This window comes from Oncorhynchus masou, chromosome 1 (genome assembly GCF_036934945.1).
Source record: "Oncorhynchus masou masou isolate Uvic2021 chromosome 1, UVic_Omas_1.1, whole genome shotgun sequence".
NCBI classification, from domain to species: domain Eukaryota; kingdom Metazoa; phylum Chordata; class Actinopteri; order Salmoniformes; family Salmonidae; genus Oncorhynchus; species Oncorhynchus masou.
Genome location: NC_088212.1, coordinates 26,323,787 through 26,335,938, shown reverse-complemented (window position 1 = coordinate 26,335,938; position 12,152 = coordinate 26,323,787). Strand labels below are relative to the sequence as shown.

Here is a 12,152-nt window from a genome sequence, read left to right as displayed (position 1 = left end):
TGACCAACTGACCAAGTCTCTTCACTGACATTTACAACCTGTCCCTGGCTGAGTCTGTAAAACCAACATGTTTCAAGCAGACCATCATAGTCCCTGTCCTCAAGAACACCAAGGTGACCTGCCTAAATGACACCGAACCGTAGCACTCATGTCTGTAGCCATGAAGTGCTTTGAAAGACTGGTCATGGCTCACATCAACACCATTATCCCAGAAACCCTAGACCCACTCCAATTCGCACACCACCCCAACAGATCCACAGATGATGCAATCTCTATTGCACTCCACACTGCCCTTTCCCACCGGAGCGCCAAGTCTAGGTCCAAAAGGCTTCTTATCAGCTTCTACCTCCAAGCCATAAGACTGCTGAAAAGCTAAGCAAATGGCTACCCGGGACAGTTTGCATTGACCCCCCCCCCTTTCTTTACGCTGCTGCTACTCGCTGTTTATAATCTATGCATAGTCACTTTACCACTACCTACATGCACATATTACTTCAATTACCTCGACTAACCTGTTACCCTGCACATTGACTCGGTACCGGTACCCCCTGTATATTGCCTCGTTATTGTAATTTTTAAATGTTTTACTTTATTTTATTAATTAAATACTTTCTTAAAAATGCATTGTTGGTTAAGGGCCTGTAAGTAAGCATTTCACGGTAAGGTCTACACCTGTTGTATTCGGCACATGTGACAAATAAAATGTGATTTGATTCGATTTAACATGGAGTTACAGGTTACAATCATATATTTTTCTTCATTTTCCCAGAGCGATGATTGGAACAGAAACAAACTGTATTATTCTGTATTTAAGCTGACAGAGTTGTTGTTTTACCCGTACATGTCTCCCCAGTTCAGAGCCTCTGAGGAATTCGTCCACAGAGGCCCCTCTCCTCCTGGTGTGTGGAGAGACATAACCATCCTCCTCCTCATCAGAGTTCACGCTCCGCTCACTGAAGATGTTCCTCTTCTCCATCTGACACAGGAAAACACAGACAAGAAAACCTTATACATGTATATAGCTGCAGATGCATCACACTATCACAATGATACATGATATTAGTTCTCTATAGTATTGACTGAATAGTACCCTGAGAGTCTATGAGGCAATTAGTACACAAACCAAACTCTGTTTGCGCTGTACTGTGTGTCGTCATGTCATAGGAAAATCTGAAGTGGCTGCTTACACGGTTGTTCTCAGCGAACACTCTCTGTGCAGCTTCCCTGGCCATGGCCTTGGCGATGGTGTTGGGGATGGGGGCTCCCTGAGGCTGGGGCAGGATCCTCTGAGGAGAGGGTGAACGACGCCCCTGGAAGTGGGGCGGCTCCAAAGTGTGTCCACGCATGGTAGGAGGGAGGGGCGAAGGAGAGCGCTCCCAGGGCGGACCAGGCCGCAGGCCCACCTCATACTCTTTGGTTTCTGACTCTCTGGCACTTACTAAATTGGGCTTAGACATGGGGTAGGGCTGGTGTTGGGGCTGGGGGTGAGGGGGTGGGTGGCGCAGAGGCTGACCATGATGCAGGGTGTGGGGCTGGGATCGAGGCAGAGGGTGGACCTGAGGTTGGGGGTGGGTTGGGGGGTAGGTCTGGGGGTATGGCGGGTGTGTTTGTGTGTGTGGCTGATGGTGCTGGGGTTGAGGCATAGGATGGGGGTGTGCAGGGGAGCGGTGGTGGGGTGAGTGATGGGGAGGCGCCAGGATATTGTGCGGTATGGTGGCCACGGGGGAGTCCTGAGACTCTCCTTGTGCTGATAACGTCCTGACAATGACCTCCCTGGCCTCCAGACACTGGATCCTATTCAGCTCCACTGTCACATAGTCAGCTGTTGGGTACATCACCTCCGCTATCTGGACACACACAGGGACAGGGACAAGACACTTCAATTCACATGTCTTAAGTAACAAACCCAATATATTATTTCTGAATTTCACGCAAAATGGGGCCTGGTAAACCTGTGTTTTCAAACCACTGCATTACATAAGGCCTACAGAAACCATGGACTGAACGTCACCGTTACATCACCACTCTCCAGCAGATGGCGGTAGAGTGTTACACATAAATCACAGCATTGAGGGTTAGCTGTTACACCACACACTCACTTTCACAGCATTAAGCATCAGGTTCTGCATAATACATCATTCTAATGCACCTTTTGTCCCTTTGTGCACACAGCATAGCCAATCACGTTGGCTCCGTTGGAGGTTCCAGTGGGGGTGAGGATGGGGGGTTTCCATCGCACCTGCAGAACCCCGGGGTTCTGGCCCAACTGGACCTGCACCTCCTGGGGAGGAAAGGGAGGACCTATGGAGGACAGCAGACACACAGGAGTGTAAGGATATCAACACAATACACTACAACATTTAGAAAACAATACACTATCAGCTGAACAGTTTGTATGTTCCTTCAAAGGAAAATAATGTCTTGACCTGATTCCATACAATACCAAAGAGGCACTCAGATAGTTCATGTTGCATTAGATGTTTTTATGCAATCAAAAATGTGTGTAATAGGGAAATAAGAAAACAGTATGATTTGTACTGTATGTATGTCAGTGGAGGCTCCTCAGAGGAGGAAGGGGAGGACCATCCTCAGTGAATTTCATCAAAATAAAAATAGTGAAACATTCAAAAGTTACCCTTTTTAGATAAAACTATACTAAATACAGTGCATTCGGAAAGTATTCAGACCCCTTGACTTTTTCCACATTTTGTTACGTTAGAGCCTTATTCTAAAATGTATTGCATTATTTTTCCCCCTCATCAATCAACACACAAAACCCCATAATGACAAAGAGAAACAGGTTTGCAAAAATTACATAAGTATTCAGATCCTTTGCTATGAGACTCAAAATTGAGCTCAGGTGCATCCTATTTCCATTGATCATCCTTGAGATGTTTCTACAACTTGATTTGAGTCCACCTGTGGTAAATTCAATTAATTGGACATGATTTGGAAAGGCACACACCTGTCTATTTAATGGTCCCACAGTTGACAGTGCATGTCAGAGCAAAAACCAAGCCATGAGGTCGAAAGAACTGTCCGTAGAGCTCCGAAACAGGATTGTGTCGAGGCACAGATCTGGTGAACGGTATCAAAACATATCTGCAGCATTGAAGGTCCCCAAGAACACAGTGGGCTACATCATCACTTGGAGTTTGACAAAAGGCACCTAAAGGACTCTCCGACTTCTGGTCTGATTAAACCAAGATTGAACTCTTCGGCCTGAATGCCAAGTATGGAGGAAACCAGGCACCATCCCTACAGTGAAGCATGGTGGTGGCAGCATCATGCTGTGGGGATGTTTTTCAGCAGCAGGGACTGGGAGACTAGTCAGGATCGAGGGAAAGATTAACGGAGGAAAGTACATAGAGATCCTTGATGAAAACCTGCTCCAGAGCGCTCAGGACCTCAGACTGCGGAGAAGGGTCACCTTCCAACAGGACAATGACCCAAAGCACACAGCCAAGACAACGCAGGAGGGGCTTTGGGACAAGTCTCTGAATGTCTTTGAGTGGCCCAGTGCCCGAACCCAATTAAACATCTTTGGAGAGGCCTGACAATAGAGATGCAGCAACGCTCCCCATGGTATAGCCGGAGGACAGCTAGTTTCCGTCCTCCTCTGGGTACATTGACTTCAATACAAAACCTACGAGGCTTGTGGTACCCTTCTATAGACTTACACAGTAATTATGACCACATTCGGAGGACGTCCTCCAACCTATCAAAGCTCTTGTAGCATGAACTGACATGTTGTCCACTCAAAGGATCAGATAATTAATCTAGTACTGAAAGCATAAGCTAGCACCACAGAACATAAAATGTGGCGAGTAGCTGACTGAGAGAGAAAGACCATAGTTGAATAGTTTTGAACAAATTAATTTCTTCAAAAATGAAGGAGAAGCAAGAGAGAGGAGAGAGACAGCTATATTTTGTTGTATTTTCTTTTCACTTACTTAGCGAGCGAATGCAGCTAGCTAGTTTAGCCTAGTCAAACACCTGGCTCAAACAGAGAGGGATGCTGTGTTAGTTAAGTGGCTATCCAACACAAACTCTTCTAAGTCGAGGTAAGCTTTTGGTTTAATTGATTTATTGCCACCGGGGCCCGCCGGTGTAACTGCTAAACTGCTTGCTAACTGTACCCTGTACAACATGATTGTAGCGGGTTTACTAATATGTCAGTTCTAGTAGCTATGTTGACTATGACTTTAGCTAATATGGTGACAACAATGTAGGCTGTGTATAGCAGTTAGCAGGTATGATATGAAGGTTTTTGCTTGGAAAGGTGTTTTCGCCAGGCCACAGACAGCTGATGTGTTGTACACATCAAGTCCACAAGTGTGCGAGGAGAGTGCGTAGATGCAAGGAATTATACAACGATCAAAGGGATCATGCTGTTTGTATGTGGATGCAATGAAAGTTAACCGTGTTTGCGTGGGATCAGGTGTGTATACACTCTGACGATTCTGTTGAAAAATGTCTCTTTAATGGAAGTAAATGGAACGAAACGGGGATAAACATACCTGAATTTGTCTGTGTGTGTGTGTGTGTGTGTGTGTGTGTCACAGGAGGTTGGTGGCACCTTAATTGGGGGGATGGGCTTGTACAGTATGTATGTATGTACATGGTTTCTCCCTTGTTCGATTGGGGTCTCCCTAAAACACTTCTGCGAGCAGGCCTTTCTAATCGACCTGGTCCGGGTATCCTGGAAGGATATTAACCTCATCCCGTCAGTAGAGGATGCCTGGTCGATCTTTAAAAGTAATTTCCTCACCATCTTGAATAAGCATGACCCTTTCAAAAAATGTAGAACTAAGAACAGATATAGCCCTTGGTTCACTCCAGACCTGACTGGCCTTGACCAGGGTAACCGATGTGAAATGGCTAGCTAGTTAGTGGGATGCACACTAATAGCGTTTCAATTGGTGATGTCACTCGCTCTGAGACCTTGAAGTAGTTGTTCCCCTTGCTCTGCAAGGGCCGTGGCTTTTGTGACGAAATGGGTAACAATGCTTTGAGGGTGACTGTTGTCTGTGTGCAGAGGGTCCCTGGTTCGAGGAGAGGGACAGAATCTATACTGTTACACCAGCACAAAAACATCCTGTGGCGGACTGCACTAGCATCGAATAGTCCCCGCGATATGCAACTCAGGAACCAATACAAAGTCCCGTACAAATCAGCTGGGCTAGACAATCTGGACCCTCTCTTTCTAAAATTATCTGCCGCCATTGTTGCAACCCCTATTACCAGTCTGTTCAACCTCTCTTTCGTTTCGTCTGAGATTCCTAAAGATTAGAAAGCTGCCACGGTCATCCCCCTCTTCACAGGGGGTGACACTCTAGACCCAAACTGTTACAGAACTATATCCATCCTGCCCTGCCTTTCTAAAGTCTTCAAAAGCCAAGTTAACAAACAGATCACTGACCATTTCGAATCCCACCGTACCTTCTCCGCTGTGCAATCCGGTTTCCGAGCTGGTCACGGGTGCACCTCAGCCACGCTCAAGGTACTAAACGATATAATAACCGCCGTCGATAAAAGGCTTTCGACTCTGTCAATCACCACATTCTTATCGGCAGACTGAACAGCCTTGGTTTCTCAAATGACTGCCTCGCCTGGTTCACCAACTACCTCTCAGACATAGTTCAGTGTGTCAAATCGGAGGGCCTGTTGTCCAGACCTCTGTCAGTCTCTATGGTGATACCACAGGGTTCAATTCTCGGCCGACTCTTTTTTCTGTATATATCAACGATGTCGCTCTTGCTGCAGGTGATTCCTTGATCCACCTCTACACAGACGACACCATTCTGTATACTTCTGGCCCTTCACGGTGTTAACAAACCTCCAAACGAGTTCAATACCATACAACACCACAAACTAAATGCATGCTCTTCAACCGATCGCTGGCCACACCCGCCCGCCCGACTAGCATCACTACTCTGGACGGTTCTGACTTAGAATATGTGGACAACTACAAATACCTAGGTGTCTGGCTAGACTGGAAACTCTCCTTCCAGACTCACATTAAACATCTCCGATCCAAAATGAAATCTAGAATTGGCTTCCTATTTCGCAACAAAGCCTCCTTCACTCACGCTGCCAAACATACCCTTGTAAAACTGACTATCCTACCAATCCTCAACTTTTAACCCTAACCCTAACCCACTCTACTCAGCAAACTGGATGCAGTCTATCACAGTGCCATATGTTTTGTCACCAAAGCCCCATATACCACCCACCACTGCGACCTGTATTTTCTCGTCGGCTGGCCCTCGCTACATATTTGCCACCAGACCCACTGGCCCCATGTCATCTATAAGTCTCTGCTAGGTAAAGCTCCGCCTTATCTCAGCTCACTGGTCACCATAACAACACCCACGCGTACCAGGCGCTCCAGCAGGTATATCTCACTGGTCATCCTCAAAGCCAACACCTCCTTTGGCCGCCTTTCCTTCCAGCTCTCTACTGCCAATGACTGGAAAGAATTGCAAAAATCACTGACGTTGGAGACTTATATCTCCCTCACTAACTTTAAGCGTCAGCAATCTGTGCAGCTTACCGATCGCTGCAGCTGTACACAGCCCATCTGTAATTAGCCCATCCAACTACCTACCTCATCCCCATATTGTTTTATTTACTTTTTTGCTCTTTTCCACACCAGTATTTCTACTTGCACATCATCATCTGCACATCTATCACTCCAGTGTTAACTTGCTAAATTGTAATTAGTTCTCTACTATGGCTTATTTATTGCCTTACCTCCTTACGCCATTTGCACACACTGTATATAGAATTTTCTATTGTGTTATTGACTGTACATTTGTTTATGTGTTGTTGTGTTGTGTCACACTGCTTTGCTTTATCTTGGCCAGGTCGCAGTTGTAAATGAGAACTGGCCTACCTGGTTAAATAAAGGTGAAATATATATATATACATATATATATATATTTTAAATGCATGTATGTATGTAAGTAATGCTTCAGGTGTGGGTACCGTATGTACCATAGCCCGTGGTGTGTATGTTTGTGTCTACATATGTATGTCTATGGGTGTAACATTATCATGCTGTCAGGATTTCTGTCCAAATATTCCTCAGAACAGCCAGAGACAGTCAGGTTGGTTTTCACAGTCCCTCTACCTCTGCTCTGATGCATGCTAAATCAACAGGGCCCATCTGTGCTGAGCTGCCAGTGCCCCGCAGAGACACACACACACACACACACACACACACACACACACACACACACACACACACACACACACACACACACACACACACACACACACACACACACACACACACACACACACACACACACACACACACACACACACACACACACACACACACACACACACACACACACACACACACACACACACACACACACACACACACACAGAGCAGTAAAGAGCAGAGCAATAAAGAGTGGAGTAGAGCAGAGTAGAGAACAGAGCAGAGTTGAGCAGTGAAGAGCAGTGAAAATCAGAGCAGAGCAGTGAAGAGCAGAGCAGAGCAGAGAAGATCAGAGTAAAGCAGTGAAAGTCAGAGCAGAGCAGTGAAGAGCAGAGCAGAGCAGAGAAGAGAAGATCAGAGTAAAGCAGTGAACGTCAGAGCAGAGCAGTGAAGAGCAGAGCAGTGAAGGTCAGAGCAGAGCAGTGAAGGTCATAGTAGAGCAGTGAAGAGCAGAGCAGAGCAGGAAATTCAAAGCAGAGCAGTGAAAGGCAGAGCAGTGAAAATCAGAGCAGAGCAGTGAAGACCAGAGCAGAGCAGAGAAAATCAGAGCAGAGCAGTGAAGATTAGAGCAGAGCAGTGAAGATCAGAGCAGAGCAGTGAAAATCAGAGAAGATCAGAGCAAAGCAGTGAAGGTCAGAGCAGAGCAGTGAAGAGCAGAACAGAGTAGTGAAGAGCAGAGCAGTGAAGAGCAGAGCAGAGCAGTGAAGGTCAGAGCAGAGCAGTGAAGGTCAGAGCAGAGCAGTGAAAAGCAGAGCAGAGCAGTGAAAATCAGAGCAGAGCAGTGAAATTCAAAGCAGAGCAGTGGAGATCAGAGCAGATCAGTGGAGATCACAGCAGAGCAGTGAAGATCAGAGCAGAGTAGTGAAGGTCAGAGCAGAGCGGTGAAGATCAGAGCAGAGCAGTGAAAATCAGAGCAGAGCAGTGAAATTCAAAGCAGAACAGTGGAGATCAGAGCAGAGCAGTGGATAGCAGAGCAGTGAAGTTCAGAGCAGAAGGCACCCAGAGCAGAGCAGTCTGAGAATGTGCATCAATACATCTTCAATCACATTTCACCACTAGATGAGTGTCAGCAGAGATATAGCTACTCCTTTCTGAAGAGGAGGATTCAGCAGTAGACATTCTGAGCATTCTGAGCACTCAGCTGTTTTAGTCATTCAACTATGAATATTATAAAGCATGAGTGTCAGTGAGGGCTCAAATGTGCATTTAAATCATCTCAGTGAAACCCGAAAATTCATGCAGAGAAAAACCAGTAGGAGTAACCTTTGTACAAACCCTTGTATGAACCCTTGTACGAACCCTTGTATGATGTTTTGGTTGCATGATACATCCAGTTATTTCTAACCATCTTTGTTCTCAACATGAGCAACATATTCCAGTCAACTGGACTGGCTAGGCGGAGGGCATGAAGTGGGTCATGTAATTGGTGACTTCATCCACAGGAACAAGGTCAATTTCCAATAATTGAAAGCATCTCAAATGCTGTCTTAACCTCACAATGTGATGGTGGAGCTTGATAAGATAAATGCCCAGTGTGTTCCCAGTAATAAGTCCCCTCCCTGTTGCTGCTGCCTAAACACATAAAGCTCCCAGTACAGCTGTCCTTCCTGTCCTGTTCTGTCCTGTCTCTTCCCTCTCACCTCTTCCTGACCTCTGCCCTTCCATTAGACTCAAGCAGTCACTCACACACAGCAGGGCTAGTCAGTACATTCAGGTCAGCTCAATTCATTTCAAGGTTGCGTAAATGTACAGTTGGGAGTTCGCAAGCTTGTTCATTATTTTAAACACAAATTGATTTTCTTTTTTTTTTATTAACACTTATTACTAATGTCCAGACAACAGAGGGAAATCATTGGTAGTGTTCTTTATAAGTGGTTGAAAAGTTAAACCTAGCAGCCAGTGGGTTTAAGGGCGCTGGCAGACTGTATGTATAGTAATGACTGTGCGGTCTCTTTCTCTCTCTTCACTCCCTTCTCTCTCTCTCTCTCTCTCTCTCTCTCTCTCTCTCTCTCTCTCTCTCTCTCTCTCTCACGTGGCGTGTAGAGCTGTATGGGGTCTCAGGGGAGACCAGTCACACAGAGCTACAGAACATACACTATTTACACACATTAGGCATCCCGAGTTTCTCTCTTTCTCCCCTACCGACTCGGTTTTCACTCTCATCCTGTGACTCGGTTTTCACTCTCGTCTTCTGATAATATGCAGCCTTCTGCAGCAAACGCTCCCTGGATGTCTATTCATCACACTTCTTTTCCCCTCCATCTTTAGCGTGCGCCTCTCTTATCAAAGCCAGCAACACACAAATCCTTGAAGGCAATCAAAAAAAGTGACTGAGAAATATGAAAACGAGCCTTTAGATGTCTGTCAGGTACAAGGTTGTAAATATAATAGGCTCAAAGCTTGTCAGAGCTAAAGTAAATAGATTGCTGTGTTTACGCCAAATTGCCAAAGGCTTTTTAGCCAGAAATGGTTTTGAAAGCAGGAGAACACAGTGAAAGTATATGGCTGTGCAGGTTGGATATACAAGAGGCAGCAGAAGCAGCAGGAACTAACTACAATTGCACTGCATGCTCAATGCACCCTGAAGAGACACACAACCAGGCCAGTTATGCTGAGTACACCTCTTTGGGAGACCGGAAAGCATTTACAATTATGCAAAATGCCACCTGATGACTAAGTGTGTGTTTTAACCAGAGGAGGCTGCTGAGAGGAGGAGGCTCATAGTAATGGCTGGAACGGCATAAATGGAATGATATCAAACACATCGAACACGTGGTTTACATTGGTTTGATAACTATTCACTGCATTCCAGCCATTATTATGAGCCGTCCTCCCCTCAGCAGCCTCCTCTGGTTTTAATGATGGGAGAAAGGGAGATATAGTAGGTGGGCTGACCTGCAGGCTGGGTGCAGAACTCCACAGAGATCTCCCTCTTGTCCCTGTGCTCCAGGGGCATCTGCCAAGGTATCTGGTGTGTCCGCGCCACGGCCTTCACCTTGTAAACGGTCATGGGCTTCAGTTGGAAGAACTGGTACTTGTAGGCCCCTGCCTTCACCATGTCATACTCAGCCTCGTTCAGGAAGATGGTGTGGCTGTAGTTGCTGTTGCTAGGCTGCCAGGAGAGCTCAGCAGAGACCTGTGTGATGTTGTCTACCCTCAGATAATAAGGAGCCACCACCACATCCTTCCCCACTAGTAGAGTGCAGCGCAGCTCGTCAGACGGGCCCCGCTCTGTGATGCTCTGTACCGAGATGCGGTAGGTATTGGTGGCCAGGTTAAGTTTCTCGATAAGCGACTTTGTCTTGCCCCCAAAGGGAACGCTCATCCTCACCTCCTTGTCCACCAGGACGTTGTAGCCACTGATGGAGCCCCAGCCGGGCGGCACCACCGGAGGGTCCCAGCACACGATCACACTCTTGGCCAGCTGTTTGATCAGATTGATACGGCGAGGGTAAGGCACAATATTTTCACCAATCTCGTCAATGCTGACATCCAGGGTCCCTGTCCCATTGCTGCAGGAACCCATGGAGCCCAGGAAGTCCATGCCCAGACTACTGCTGCCCAGGCTGGTCAGAGTGCTGCTCAGACTGGAACCCAGTCCAGTGGAACCGTGACTGGAACCGTGAGTGGAACCCAGAGTGGAACCCATGTGGCTGCCCAGAGTGGAACCGTGAGTGGAACCCAGAGTGGAACTGAGGTTGCTCCCCAGGTTTCTCTCAAGATTTCTCTCCAGGTTTCTATCTAGGCTAGGGCCCAGGTCCAGTTTACTGTCACACAGCAGGCTGCTGATGCTGCTCAGGCCCATGCTGCCCAGCCCTGTGGAGCCCAGGCTGCTGTGGTTACTACTGAGGTAGCCTGACTCTTTGGCCCCGTCCCTGTGCTGAGCAGAGGGCATCTTCTCATCCTTAACAAAGTCCACAAAGTTGGAAGGGACGAGGCCCTGCTGTCCATCCAGCAGCTCTCCTGAGGAACAGAGAGAAAGCAGTAGGTATTACTATTAACAACAACACAAAGAGTGAAGAGCAGCAAGTAGTATTAACAACAACACTCACAGTGAAGAGCAGCAAGTAGTATAAACAACTCTCACAGTGAAGAGCAGTAAGTAGTATAAACAACTCTCACAGTGAAGAGCAGTAAGTAGTATAAACAACTCTCACAGTGAAGAGCAGTAAGTAGTATAAACAACTCTCACAGTGAAGAGCAGTAAGTAGTATAAACAACTCTCACAGTGAAGAGCAGTAAGTAGTATTAACAACACTCACAGTGAAGAGCAGTAAGTAGTATAAACAACACTCACAGTGAAGAGCAGTAAGTAGTATTAACAACTCTCACAGTGAAGTAGTATAAACAACTCTCACAGTGAAGAGCAGTAAGTAAGAGTAAAACAACTCTCACAGTGAAGAGCAGTAAGTAGTATAAACACACTCTCACAGTGTAGTAGTATTAACAACTCTCACAGTGAAGAGCAGTAAGTAGTATAAACAACTCTCACAGTGACGAGCAGTAAGTAGTATAAACAACTCTCACAGTGAAGAGCAGTAAGTAGTATAAACAACTCTCACAGTGAAGAGCAGTAAGTAGTATAAACAACTCTCACAGTGAAGAGCAGTAAGTAGTATAAACAACTCTCACAGTGACGAGCAGTAAGTAGTATTAACTACAACTCTCACCTGTTCATTGTTTGGTAAGGTGGTGTTATTTAATAACTCTCACAGTGATTTGTGAGAGCTCTGTCCTGTAAGTAAGTATATTGTAAATAACTCTCACAGTGAAGACAGTAAAGTAGTATTTCCAACTCTCACAGTGACTCCAGTACCCATTCACTCATTGAGCGTTACAACTCTCAGCAGTAAGTGTTATTAACAACTCTCACAGTGAAGAGCAGTAAGTAGTGTTAACAACTCTCACAGTGAAGAGC

At 46.2% G+C, this 12,152-nt stretch overlaps 1 protein-coding gene across 1 annotated transcript in view; it reads right to left on the bottom strand.

Moving 5' to 3' along the window:
- Nucleotides 1-12,152, bottom strand: part of rimbp2b (RIMS binding protein 2b) — a 46,883-nt gene that overhangs the window by 15,343 nt on the left and 19,388 nt on the right. Inside the window, exons 10-14 of the mRNA XM_064967093.1 lie at nt 10,993-11,197; nt 10,130-10,803; nt 2,150-2,301; nt 1,188-1,847; nt 842-976 (exon numbers count right to left, since the gene is read on the bottom strand). Coding sequence (XP_064823165.1) covers nt 842-976; nt 1,188-1,847; nt 2,150-2,301; nt 10,130-10,803; nt 10,993-11,197 — 1,826 coding nt within the window. The remainder of the gene's footprint in view (nt 1-841; nt 977-1,187; nt 1,848-2,149; nt 2,302-10,129; nt 10,804-10,992; nt 11,198-12,152) is intronic.